Below are 14,369 nucleotides of genomic sequence, written 5' to 3' on the forward strand. Positions count from 1 at the left end.
CAGGGGAGTTGGACTAGATGATCCCTATGGTCCCTTCCAACTCTAAAAATTCAGTGAAATATTCCTACATCATCTGTAGCTGCCTCATTCATGCTTTTCTATATCCCCTTTCCAGCAGCCCCTCGCCCCTCACCAGGCCTTCCCCAGCACCACCCCGGCTGGGCCCCTTTCCCCGCACTCCCCAGCCCCACGCCGGGACCACCCCCTCAGCGGGACCCCCGGCTCTGAGGAGCAGCTCCCCTCAGCCGGAGGGGCGGCGGGGGCGGCCGGAGGGGCGGCGGGCGGTGTGAGACCGGGCGGTGTGAGACCGGGCGGCTCTCCCCGCCCCCGGCGGCCGGGGCCCTGCCGTCCCCTCCGGGCATGGAGTTGGCGGGAGTGTATAAAAAGCCGCCGTGAGAGGAGGCCGCTGTCCTGCCAGAGCCGCCGGCGGAGGCTGAGGCGCGGCGGCGGCACCGCTATGATCAACCCCAACTACTACCCCTGGGGCTACGACGGCGACAACGGTGAGTGGAGCCCGGCCCGGCTCCCCCTCCCTCTCCCTCCACAGCGGCTCCGGGATTAAAACCCCGGGCAAAACGGGGAGTCCCCGCCGCCGGAGGGGAAGAAGAGGGGGTCCCGGCGGGCCGGGGTGGGTGCTGGGCGGCCCCTCGCCGGTGGGGGAGAGGCAAAGCTGGTGGAAGGGGCCCTCCGAGCGAAAGGAAGGTGGGTTTTCCTGCCCTTAATTTCACTGAATGTTCTTAGAGTTGGAAGGGACCATAGGGATCATCTAGTCCAACTCCCCTGCTGATTGCCCAGAGCTTGTCAGAGCATGTTACTCAGGAGCACCCAGGCGGGTCTTGAAAATCTTCAGAGAAGGGGACTCCACACCCTCCCTGGGCAGCCTGTTCCAGGGCTCTGTCACCCTCACTGTGAAGAAGTTTTTCCTCATATTTGAGTGGAACCTCCTGTGTTCCAGCTTATGCCCGTTATCCCTCATCCTCTCACTGGCAACCGCTAAAAAGAGTCTGAAAAGATACTTTAAAATGTGTTGGAGCTTTAAAATCCGTCTTGAGGCCACTGGCCCTTCCCCGTGGCTGAGGTGGGAAGGCTGGGTGGCCTGTTGTCCCTGCTCACGACAGCATGGCCCTTGTGTCCCAGGCCTTTTCCCACACGGGGTTCCTGGTAAACCACGACAATTGTGAAATCTGCATTTTGGCTTCTCTATTGGTGGCCTTTTCTCTGGCTGGACGGGGAGGTGAGGCTGCAGTTGATCCACAGAATGGTTGGGGTTGGAAGGGACCTTAAAGAGCAACGAGTTCCAGCACCTCCTGCGTGGGCAGAGACACCTCCCACCAGACCAGGCTGCTCAATGCATATTTGGGTATATCTCATCTTATTTCTAGCCACTGCTGGACTTGGGAGTGTACACCTTTAGTTTCCTTCCTTGGTGTAGTGTCAGTCTTCTTATGGGTAAAGTCCTGAGGTTGCTGTGAGAGTTTAAGTTCAGCCTTGCAGTAGAATCATTCCAGCTTGGGCTGGAAGGGACCTTAAAAGATCATCTACTCCAATCCCCTGCAATAAGCAGTCACTTCTTCGACTAGATCAAGGTGCTCAGAGCCCCATCCAACCTGACCTTGAAAGTTTCCAGAAATGGGGTATCTGCCACCTCTCTGGGCAACCTCTTCCAGTGTTTCACCACCCTCATTGCAGAAATTTGCTTCCTTGTATGTATCTGGTATTCCAACTGCAAGGATCAAATTGCTTTTTATACAATTAAACTCTTGACAGCTCATGACTGACAACCAGGTGATTTGTAACCTACTTGTTAATATTTATGGGTGGTCTACAGCTAAGCAAAGCCAAGCTTGCATTTATTGGAGTCAAGTATAATTTGCACCTAGCTGGAAAAGGTCTTCAAGATATTTCTGTGTGTTTTCCAGGACCGGATCACTGGCACAAAAATTACCCGATTGCCAAAGGACGCCATCAGTCACCTATTGAAATCAATAACAAAGAAGTGCATTATGATCCCTCCCTACTGCCATGGTTTGCCAGTTATGATCCTGGTGCAGCTAAGACCATCCTCAATAATGGGAAAACCTGCCGAGTTGTGTTTGATGATTCTTTCGATAGATCAGGTTAGTTTCGTTTTCTGTCTTTATATATCAGGGATTCTTGGGAAGCTGAGTGTGCTCTGAAAGCTCATGCCTGTCAGAAGGTCTCTGTGTACAGCCTGTGTGTGACGTACAGGTTTCTGTGACTCCAGTGAACTGCACAACTGTGACTACTTTAAAAGTCCAGAGATAAAACCCTAGGGGATGGGGAGAGCTGCAAAGAAGCTTTGTGCAGGATGAATTAAGGTGTAAGGTAAATGTCTGCACTTGCCAAAGCCATTGCAGTTGTGTTGCTTTCCAGGAGCATGGAGTCCAGGCTTTATCTAGGAGGGCTGAATTCCTCCATTCAAGGCTATTTGAGATGCCCAGCAGAACATCTTTAACTGTGTATGTGGCTGAAGGTACAGTATTTGAAAACTGTACCCATGTAACTTCTGATAAATGAAGTAATGAACCAGATGTTGCCACAAAGTTGTGGTGTTTAATCAGTTAAAAACTCCCTTTGGCATTCCTGAGATTTTGGCTTAATGAGGATTATAGGACTGAGAAATTCCAATGTTTCAGCTTTAATGTCCAAAATCTTTTATCCACTCGTCATTATGACAGCGTGCAGTGTGCTGCATATATAATGCATAGCTTTTAAGAGTTAGTGGGGTTGTATATTTTGAAGAGAAAAGTCTGTTCTGTGTAACAGGTGCTAGAAATATTTCGTTCATGTTGGCAGAACCACTGACGTTTCATGTTAATACTGTTGGCTATATTTCAAAGGAAAAAACATTACTGAAAGAAGTATGAAATTGCATTAGTACTGAGATAAAAAGGGAAAATCAAATGCATACCTCACTCTTTATTCTTGTATCAAGGTCAACAGAATTATATTATTATTTATAGTACATAAGAAAAGAAAAAAAAGTCAATTTCAGTGAAATATTGAAAAGCCTGTCTTCCACAGTGTACAAATTTATGTCTTAACTGCATTAAATCTTCGAGTTTCTGTTACAACGTAACTAGGACTGACAGCTATAGCTACCAGGAAGAATTTTACTAATAGGTTGATTGATCTTAAATATCTACAGGCCTGGATTTAACGTAATGGATTTTTAATGAATGACGGGTTTCATGAAAACAGAGACTCAAGATGTATGTGAGCTGGACTAGTTAATACACTGTCAAAATTCACGGATGACTACGAAGCCAAGAGTTTGATTACTTTTCTAGAGAAGTGGGAATCTTTAGTGTTATTTGAATAAAAATTTTATTACTGTCAGATAACACAATACATCAGTAAAGAGATGTCGCTATGGCGTGTGAGAAGACCTCGATGGTTACTTACCATTTTTTGCCATCTGTTATTTGTTGGAGCAGCATCAACTATATCAATGGTCCCAGCTTCTGCATAAATGTCAAAGTAATTAGAATTATAATTACTCAGGGAGTGTTGGTCACAGCAATCTACAGCATGGATGCAGCACTGTGGTTGCAAAGAGCAGAAAGTTTTGGCATGTTCTGAATTTTTTTTCAGATGAACTGCTTAATAACTGTTGTGTTCTCATCTCAGAAATAAAAAGTGACTCACTGGAAAAAAAGTAGGTGTATTTCTCAACTCTTTGAAGGCAAGAAGCATTCAGTGTTTATTGTTATGTCTCCTTTGTTATACCATTGTCTGCAGAGTCCGTGGGTGGTGTTCCTTCTCTAACATAATGCTAATTGCAGGACAAATTCCACTCTGCATACTCCTACTGACTGGAGCATGTTTTAAGTTTTTAAGGGTATGTACAGTGACTTAATTTTTGTGTAAAGGAACCACCTGCTGTGTAATATATACATATGTAATAGCAGTCATATAGGAATGAAGCTTTTGTTCCTTTAGAGCAAAGACATTCTGTCGGTCTATCAGTCATTCTGTATGAATTATTTCTGAGTTAAGCAGAAAACTAAGGGCTTCCTTTATTTTCCTAACTTTTTCAGAGTGCTCATACCTGTACCTATAGTTATATCTAGAGTTTTTTTTAGTTGTAGATGAAATAGATTGCTGACTAAGTTGCAAAGGTGAGTGATAAAATTAATTACTTTGGATGTCTCAGAGTTTTACTTCCATTGTGTCTTCTCTGCCAGGAATACTTTGAATATCACAGTAGGGACAGTTTCTTAAACTCGAATGATAAGAGAGAAGCTTCCAGAAAAAGGCCCATCCAATGTAATTCACATATTATGTTGAAAAAGGCCTTATTGCTGTTATCTTTGGAGTTATTCTGGTGGAAGGAATTGGAGAATTTATCTCCAGCTATTTATAAAGTCTCATTGACTTTAATAATCTGCTATACAGTTGAAGGCTTTGATGACAGATATTTGCTTTAGGAGCTGTGTCATGCCTCTGCTGCCTTTCTGTGGCAGTTAACATACTGTTGTGGACTCAGTTGCCTGTCTTACCATACCTAGGTGGAAGAAAGACCTTAAGCACTGTAAAATCATTGCAGGTGGAGGCTGGAGTCTCAAAATCCAGGGAAGATCTGGGAGCTGAAATCAGAACCTTCTAGGTAGTTGTGCCACCTTGTGATGGCCACAATAAAACCCATATTAGAACTTGAGTGCTTTGGCAGCTTATGGTGTCTATGTTTTTTGGCCTGAATGGCAACTCAGATACTCCTTTAGATCCAGCAGTGACTCTGGTTTTGTTCTGCATTAGGGCTGCAATCTTCTTTCTACTGGGAGAGCCCACTGACTTTTAAACTCCGAAAATATTTGTGGCAGAGAAGTGTCCTGAGACCACCTAGCTGGTGGGATCATTGTCATCTTGTTGTGTGAGATCTGTAGCTTGTGACTTCCTTACAGTGTATGACTCTTTGGCTTTCTTTATAATACCTGTGGATAGAGGAAATCATTTAATAAACAGTAAAGATACATAATAAGTCTTGTACAGACACAGCAGCTGGGGAGAGATACACTAAGGCTACGTCAAATGGATGCCTTCCTTCACCTCCTTACTTGGTCTTTTTTTTTTTTTTTATCTCCTTGACACTTTCTGTGGAGATTCATCAGCCAAACAGATTCCTGCTTCTCTTTGTACTGACATTTAAGGGCTTGGAGTACCTCCGTGCAGGCAAGCTTTCTTACAAGGTTACCTGTTTGCAGAATCTTTCAATTTCTTATCAAAGCAATGCGTGCTTTTGGAAGTGGATGATGAACAAAAACATTAAAGAGGCCATTACTGTAAGCAGTGAAAGCTTGTCGCTTACTGGTCTCTTTTAGCATGACTAGACCTTGTGACAGCATTTCCGAGAGTACCTCTTTGTGGGAAATCTCATTTTATCTTTGCAAATGAGATTTTGATTATCACCTTCTGGTGAATAAACATTAACTTGTTGACTGGTTCTAAAACGGTGACAAACCCCAGTAACTTCAATTTAAACTTAAGGAAGTTTCTCCATAGACACGCATATTTTGGTTGATTCTTGCAAAGAGTTACTTAACATTTTGTGTACTGATTTTACACTGGAACAAGTCAGTTGGCATCATAAAAATAGCCCAGCTAAATCTCAGTGCTTGTGTAGCTGTGGTACTTGCCACCCAATGGCTCTACTGCCTACTACAAAAGGCAGCCAAGTTCAGTGTTCACCTAAAAAAAAAATTGAGAACTGTGTAGAATGTTCCAAAAGCTTTTAGGAAAATACCTTTTTTTCCCCGCAGTTAGCCAGTGTTTCAGTACAGAGATGCTCTTGTGAGTATAACATCTAAAATGTGGCATTGGTATTAAAGACCTGTGGGTTTTATAGTGCACTGTTAGATTCTGTTATAAAGCAGCATAAGAAAGGTAATCTATCTTTTTCAATTGTCATGCAGTAATACCATACTAATTTAATTTCATTGCGGTTTACCCGTTCATTTTTTGGAGTTGGCAGGATGTGAGTATCATAAATCTTGTAAGAACAGTTAGTTCTTCTCATGTTTATAAACACAGCTCACCGCATGTGTCTGTTTACTGCTCCTTGTGTTTTTCCACCTGACTTTCACAAAATGCCTTCACAGCAAACAGGGTAGGAGTTTGTATCAGCATCACTTCGTTGGTTTTACTTTAGTGAGGATAGATGACAATTGACTTCAACACAGATTAACAACCAGACCCCTATCTAAGCTGCTCAGCAAGTGGAAGGACTTAATTCAAAACCTTCTTGTGACGTTTCTGTTGTTAATGACACCCTGCTAAGGTAAAGAGTGGGAAAAAAACCATTCTTTTATTTGACAGTTCTGTCTCGCGGCGCTCAGTTTATGATGGATCAAATAAAAGGGGAGCTTTTTTGCTTGAACTGCCACCTTACTATAATGACAGCAAATTTAAGAGAGTTATATTTTGGTAAGTTTGTGGTGGCCATCCTGCTACTTCTGTAGAGCAGAGACAGGAACAGGAATGCCACATTTCCAATATTCTGAAGTAAACCCAGCCGTTCAGCTAGCCATGGGAAAAGGCAGTATTTCAGAGGACTAAGAGAAAAACTGGCTGCCCATATATTGGGGAGCTCCTTTTTTAAAACTCTTGCTTTTGGTTTGATGCAGTGTCATACACAGAAGCTCAGAATGAGTCATGGGGCCTTCTAGAAAAGCCTTCTTTCAGAAGTGTTTTGTGGTAGGAAAACAGCCATCACAGCCCTAGAACTGGGAGTCTCAGAAATTTAAGGTGAACACTTTCTATGTAATAATTGTTAGAATAATTCCCTGCTGGAAATAAATGGAGCTGTATTTTAACACAACTCAAAAACAATTTAAAAATACCATGGTTCCTTTTATAAACTTTTCCCAACTGGTATATGGTTTGTATTTATTGGTGTTCGTATTTTCTGCAAACAAAAGCTCATGAGTATAAAGATACCTTTAGCATTTATCCAAGCAACATGTTTAAAAAAAAAATAAGGTTTTCTTTTACTAACATTGAGCTATGTAGACATAGTTTGGGACTTTTAATGTTTTAGATATTGGAGAACTTATTTCTTGTTACTATTTCTAAAGCATAGGGAAATTTCATTTACTGACAGAAGGAAATTTCCTTTACTTTGTCATTTCATGTGTTTCTATGGTTTATACTACACGCTTGCAATTAAAAGAAAGCACCTTTTTGTCCTTCAGAAGATGTTGGTTTTTAGGTATCTTAGTCTTTGCATCATTCTGTCTGCTTAAAGAGCGCTAAGTAAAAGCTACTGTCTACTTATAGAAGAATGGAGCAGGAATTTGTTGACACAAGGTGATGCAGAGCTTCACCTAACGCCCAACTGAAAATGTCTGCTAAGGGCCCATCAGTGGAAATAATGACACGTTTTTACTTTAAACTGGATTATTTGGTCTTACAGATCTATTTTAATGGAGATCTGATGGCCTTGGCAGCTACTAGTGTTACCGTGTCTGCACTGGCTGTGGAAACAAGTAAAAGGAATTTGTTGAGAGTAACAGCTTGCTTTTAATGTTCAGTAAAAGAATAATCTTAGTACTTTATTTCTTGAGGTGATCGTGGATTTCATTCCTTTTCTTTTTAGATGTAGGGATATTTTTCTCTAGCAGACAAAGACCTGTTCTTGAGAACTCCTGAATGGTTTATAGGAATGCTATAACTTCTGTCTCCAAATAAAGTGAATGAGAATTAAATATTAACTAGTATGTGGTGAATGTGAAGAAGTTCTTCCCTTCTTATTGTGAGATCCTTTCAAATACACCACCTTCAAATACACCTACATAAATATTACGATTACTTAGAATACAGGGTATTATTCATCACAGGCTGACCTTTTCTCTAGGAAAATAAGTTTGTATTCTCAGTGATTGCTTTTCTGGCTCATTTGCTGTTTTCTTTCTCCTCTTCCATAGCCAGAGGGAGCAGCTGTTATAGCAGAAGCAACATCAGTAATTTCATAGGTTTTTAACCAAACAAGTCATAGCCTGCAGTAAGAGACAAAATTTGTAACATTTTGGGGGAATTTGTTTATCATCGAGCACTTCAGTAGTTCATCTTAATAATGGCTATTTTTGTGTGCTTTGTTACAGGTAGATATTAGAAGGAATTTGGGGGAAATTAAGACCCCTAAATATATGTGCCTTATGTGGACTTTTAATGTAGGTGGCTTACGTATGTGAACTCCCATTCTAGTGAACAGAGGTGGAGTCACACTTAATCAATGGAGTTGAAGGGGCAATTCAGGTCACTATCTGTTGAGTGTCTACCATAAGGCAAGCAAAAGTACTCTAAAGGCTTGACTGTTCTCATTTGGTCTTACCTCAGTTACTCAAACAGAGGCATCTCATGCCTTTTTTTGATAACCTCACGTATTTCACCTTGCCTCCAGATACTGCTTTAGAAAAATGCAGTTCTACAGATCCTGTATCACATCTTCCAGTCCTGTCCTGGTGTCTTTGTCATGTCCCAGAAGGTACTAGATACACATTTATGCAGCTGTATTAAACCAATTAACTCTATTGACTTTAATGGAGATCTAGACACAAATAATTTTCATCTGCCTGTAAGTGGATACAGCTGAAGATGGTTGCTGAAATCAGTGCAGGTTTCCAAGAGGTACTCAGCACTCTCAGAACGTAGACTATCTGTACAGTAAATATGTATGTAAATATTTTTTTTATATGTATTTCTTTTTTTAAAAAAATGGGAGATACCCAAATCTAATGCTGATGCAGATTATCAATTGCAGTGTTGAGAGGTGGGCCACTTCCAGGAGTCTTCAGGCTGCGTCAGCTTCACTTCCATTGGGGTTCATCTGATGACCATGGCTCTGAGCATGTTGTGAATGGAGTGAGATATGCAGGAGAGGTAAGACTCAATTCTTTTTACTTTAAAACAGGGTGTAAAGTAACATTTGTCATTATCATTCAGATGGGACAAAATTTGTCGTTTGTCTGCTTTGCAAGGAGTTCTTTATTTATATGTCACATTTTCTTCTAACTCCCATCAATCCTCATAAATGTGAATTGGGTTGAAGTAATTCTCACAGCATAAGAAAAGAAAAATACTCTGTGAAACAACAGTTTCCATGTTCTCAAACTGACATGACAGCATGACTGAATTACTGAAAAACAATGCAAACTTACTAAAACAGTATTCTGAATGTGTAGTCTTATAGCAGAAGTATAAAATTGTAGCAAAAGAAAGGAGGAAGAACGTGGTACCTTGATTTTCTACCACCATAGGATTGCAAGGGAAGATGAAAACTGCAGACTAATTATATACAGAGCTTACATTCACATGGATTCTTTGCTAGAATTGATGTAATTTGAAAGCCAAATGGAAATGAATCACATAGCAGCAGCAGATGACTTCTGAACTGCATGTTCTACCTGCTTTCTGTGTTCTTCAGCTTTCAGATAAGGTTTCTGTTCTTTTTTGCAATTTCTGTATTAAGATGTTTATAGTTTATTTTAATGCAAATGGTAATATATGGCTGATGTAACTCATATATGATTTGCTGCCTCTTTTTTTTTTTTCTTTTTTTGGAAGGCCTAGTCTTTATTCTTTGTTGCCCCAAACTCTCCCATGTATATGCAGAATTCTAAATTCAGCCTCTGATGGGTTACTGTTTAATAATGGGGGGGGTTTAGCATGTTTTTCTTTGTTTCCAGCTACACTTGTTACACTGGAATCCAAAATACAGTAATTACCTTGATGCTGTGAGAAGAACTGATGGAATAGCTGTTTTGGCCATATTTTTGCAAGTAAGTAGAAGCACACAACCCTTCTTTGTGCTGCTACTATAGAGTTTTCTATTCTCACAGGGTTAAAAAAGCAAACCCCTCTGAATTTATTTTCTAGGGATCGTACCACATTGAAAGCTTGACTTTCAGTAATGCATGCTTTTCAAGTTACAGGGCATGAGTCATGTTATTTCAAATTACAGACACTTGTCCCAGCAGCTATTGTGTCACTATGTGGCTGGTGGAAGCTGTAAATCCAGATGTATTTGCCCCTGTTTTGAGGACACAATGACCAGACTGTCACTCTGACCAGTAACAGTCAGCTGTCTTCTCTGCTAATCATGGACTGATTTCAAGGACAGATACAGCTCCTAGGCTTTTCATTAATTTTTATTTTCCAAGGCAAAATTAACTCACAGAAAATGCATACAACTCATCCTTTTTTAGAAACGTTTTGGGGGTCATGCAGTCTTGGCCTGAAATATTGACCTTTGCTCTCTCGTGCTTAATTAATACTCATTAGAGACAGAAAGATGGATGTCTGCATTGAGATTGGCAATTGCAAACAGGAGATCTGACAATGAAATCTGGATTTTAGACTAGAATGAAACTTCTTCCAAATCCTGTACTTGAGTCTGAAGAGTTGTTTATCTTTGTTAGGCAAAATCCAGTGTCAACAGGAATAGTTGTATTGTGAAATTACTCACAATGCTGAGTTTTTGTACTGATATAATTTCCTGATTTGCATCATAATATCTGTTGGGGTACAGACAGAAGACATAGTTTACTACGATGGTAAGAGTGATAGGTTGGGTTGGTGCATTGTAGTTTTATAGTTGATATATGTTTAGATGCTCACATAAAAAAAAAAAAAAGGAGAAAGAAGAAAACTGATTGAGCAGAACTTTTTGGTTAGCTTGTGCTTTCTTCTTCACAGGTAGGGAAAACTCCCAAACCAGAGATGAAGAGAATTCTCGAAGAAATAAATGCTATCAAAACAAAGGTAACAATGTTGGGCTTTTCATTGTAGGAAGGTTGCTGCAAATTCTCAGAACAAGAAAAAATCAAGGGGCCTGACTTTCCAGTTTTCAGATTTTATTCTGGCAATGTGGCAGAATAAATACTTGTGAATAAAAGGATGGGTAGCTTCTCCTTAACAAGGAAAAAGTCCTTTCTTCCATTTACATACGAGCCTTCTTTGGCTTTAGTGGGCCTTATAATTATGTGAAAATAAGAGTCATCTCATCAAACTCTACTCAACTGAAAAACAGGCATGGAGTCTTATTCCCTCAGTGACCAGTGACAAAAGAAGGACACCTTTGGAAACTGGTCCTTTTGGTCTTGAAATGGGCTGCCTAATGGACCTCTGGATTAGATAATATTAGGTGGTAAGAATCTCACCGTCAATGTACATTTCATAGGCAGTCTCCTTTGTTATTAGCACAAATACTATCAACCTAGAGTACCTGCCTCACTTCAATATATGGTGAGCTAATCCAGTAATCGATGGATAAGCAGAGTTTCCATAAGAAAGGAGGCCAGAAGGAAGAGTGGTTTTGCCCAGAAATGAGTGGAGCACGTTGGTATCGGACGCTGCTTCACATGAGTTAGCTCAGTACAAGAGGCAGCATTACGGGGTTGTGTGCTGTGTCACACTTCTCTGAGCCAGCTGAGAGGGGCATTCACTCCACTTCTCTTTACACTGTGTCATTATGTGTTGTGTAGACGTGTGCTTAGTTTCCTTAGTTCGTACCTTTGAAGTACAGGAGTCGCTCTCTGTTTCTTAAAATACCAGAGCTGCATCTTTACCTAATCTTGAGCAGAGCTGCTGAAGAGTTTTCTGCTTAGTTTCTTTGTGTTGTTTTTGTTTTTTAATTTTTTTTTTCTTTTTCAGGGGAAAGAAGCTCCTTTCCCAAACTTTGATCCTTCAATTCTTTTCCCTAAATCTCATGACTACTGGACATACCATGGGTCTTTCACTACTCCACCTTGCGAAGAGTGCATCACCTGGATTGTTCTTAGAGAGCCCATCATAGTCAGCTCAGACCAGGTAAGCTTCGAATAGATAATCACAGAATCTTAGTGGTTGGAAGGGACCTCTGAGATCATAGAGTCCAACCACACAAAAAAAAGCCAAACAAACCACCAAACAAATACAAAACACACCACACCAAACACCCACCAACTAAACCCCACACTCAACACCTCGCCATAAACCAATAACCTTGGGCACTAGAGCATGCCCTGAAGAGCCATGTCTATATGTTTCTTAAATCCCTCCAGGGATGGTGACTCCACCACCTCCCTGGGCAGGCTGTTCCAGTGCCTGACCACTCTCTCAGTGAAGTAGTTCTTTCTAATATCTAATCTAAATCTCCCCTGCCCCAACTTCAGACCATTTCCTCTGGTCTTGTCGTTCGTCCTTTGGGAGAAGAGGCCAACACCTGCCTCTCTACATCCTCCTTTCAGGGAGTTGTAGAGGACAATGAGGTCTCCCCTCAGCCTCCTCTTCTCCAAACTAAACATGCCCAGTTCCCTCAGCCTTTCCTCATAGGACTTGTAATATTTTACTTGTTTCTTTCTAGTCACATGCCATAACCTGCTCTTATTCTTTTGACATGGAAAATGCTTATTGCATTCTGGGAGCATGATTAAAAGGACGGTGAGTAGCTGAATGCCTTAGAAACTACCTTGGGACTCCATAGGAACCTGTACAAATCTTCAAAGGGCTGCAGTCTACAACCTAACGTGCAATCCACCTGTTAGACACATCTCTTTATCTGTCTCTTCGTGACTCCTACGTCAACTAGTTGAGCAGAGACATGATGACCTTCTCGACTTGGAACTGCTCATTGTTTCCTAACCCACGTCAGATGTCATGGTGGTTCAGATCCACAGACAACAGAGCTTTATAAATCAGTAAAATCCTAACACGGTGTAGATGGCAGGAGTTCATAGCAGTTTGTGTGTGACTGACAGCAAGCAGGAGTTACTATCTGTGAGAGTTCTTGCTCCCTTGGGCAAGAGACCTCTTGCAACATCAACTGAAGGAAAGAGGAGTTCTTTTGTTTCCCAGTCCCTGTGTTCCCACAATATTAACTCTTGTTTGTAGGAAATGATGGAGCTGGATGTGGCTCATACCCTTTATTTTACACAGAGCTCAAAACACCACATTACAGCAAGAGCCAGTGTAGGGAATCTGAAGCCTTTAATTGCATTCTTCTGCAATCATTTAAATCAGAACATCGACACATTGAGCTGAAGCTTAGGTTAGGTTTGCACCAACAACTTTGATTATGCAGGATTTTTTCCATAATTTGTATTGTCATAATCTTCCTCATGTAAAGTGTTCATTGTTTATCATGGTAAAAGTTTGAGGGTAATTACTGGACAAATTATGCAATAAAGCTGCTGTGAAAAAGTGACCATCTGCAATGAAATACAGTGGGACAATCAGGTACCTTAAGCATGTCACACACTGAATGAAGCAGGAGTCCAGTGTTCTCACCTCATGCAGCTGAGCATTTCCAACTTCCTGAACGTTCTACTTCGCAAATGTGTCTTTTATAGCACGCTTCTTTCAAAACCATCTGTTATCAGAATACAAATTTAATGGGGTTGGTGAGTCTGTCAGCCCCACACTCTAGACGGCAACACGTCAACTAGAAAATAACAAACGTGTTGTGTCAGGTGCTTGATACCTGTTCTTGCAGAAGGTGTATCAGCTTGTTAATTTGAAAACCTTCTCTGGTCACTTACCACAAAGAAGTATTTCTTGTTAATTTTTATTCCCTGACAATCCTATTTGTAGAAATTTGACTGCCTTCTTTCATTACATTTCGGCCTGTGATTCTACTTCACAGAATCACAGAATCGCAGTGGTTGGAAGGGACCTCAGAGATCGAGTCCAACCACAAAAACCACAAACCACCACCCACCACCTAAACATACAACAACAACCACCAAACCAAAAACCATCACCCACCCACACAGCACCCCACCACAAACCAATAACCTTGGGCACTAGAGCATGGCCTGAAGAACCATGTCTACACGTTTCTTAAATACCTCCAGGGATGGTGACTCCACCACCTCCCTGGGCAGCCCATTCCAATGCTGGATAACCCTTTCAGTAAAGAAATGTTTCCTAATATCCAACCTGAACTTCCCCTGGTGCAACTTGAAGCCATTGCCCCTTGTCCTATTGTCTGTAACTTGGGAGAAGAGACCGACCCCCGTCTCTCTACAGCCTCCTTTCAGGTACTTGTACAGAGCGAGAAGGTCTCCCCTCAGTCTCCTCTTCCCCAGACTGAACAACCCCAGTTCCCTCAGCCTCTCCTCGTAAGACTTGTGCTCCAGACCCCTCACCAGCTTCGTTGCCCTTCTCTGGACCCGCTCCAGCACCTCAATGTCCCTCTTGTGGTAGGGGGCCCAAAACTGGACACAGCACTCGAGGTGGGGTCTCACCAGTGCCCAGCACAGGGGGACAATCACCTCTCGGGCCCTACTCCCCACGCTGTTCCTGACACAGGCCAGGATGCTGGTGGCCTTCTTGGCCACCTGGGCACACTGCTGGCTCCTGTTCAGCCCACA

General features: G+C 41.8%; 1 protein-coding gene across 1 annotated transcript; it reads left to right on the plus strand.

Annotated features, from left to right (window-relative positions):
- Positions 1-350: 350 nt before the first annotated feature.
- On the plus strand, positions 351-11,865 carry LOC106902102 (carbonic anhydrase 3-like). Its single transcript, XM_014965280.1, has 6 exons — positions 351-503; positions 1,920-2,117; positions 8,780-8,898; positions 9,705-9,797; positions 10,714-10,779; positions 11,671-11,865. The coding sequence occupies exons 1-6, from the start codon at positions 458-460 to the stop codon at positions 11,839-11,841; spliced, it is 693 nt and encodes a 230-aa protein (XP_014820766.1). The 5' UTR covers positions 351-457; the 3' UTR covers positions 11,842-11,865.
- Positions 11,866-14,369: the final 2,504 nt, after the last annotated feature.

This window comes from Calidris pugnax, unplaced genomic scaffold (genome assembly GCF_001431845.1).
Source record: "Calidris pugnax isolate Ruff unplaced genomic scaffold, ASM143184v1 scaffold41, whole genome shotgun sequence".
Classification (NCBI taxonomy): domain Eukaryota; kingdom Metazoa; phylum Chordata; class Aves; order Charadriiformes; family Scolopacidae; genus Calidris; species Calidris pugnax.

Coding starts and splice junctions, on each gene's coding strand:
- LOC106902102 (XM_014965280.1), top strand. CDS start 458: ATGATCAACCCCAACTACTACCCCTGGGGCTACGACGGCGACAACG. Junction 8,899..9,704: donor GAGTGAGATATGCAGGAGAG/GTAAGACTCAAT, acceptor CTTTGTTTCCAG/CTACACTTGTTACACTGGAA. Junction 10,780..11,670: donor TAAATGCTATCAAAACAAAG/GTAACAATGTTG, acceptor TTTCTTTTTCAG/GGGAAAGAAGCTCCTTTCCC.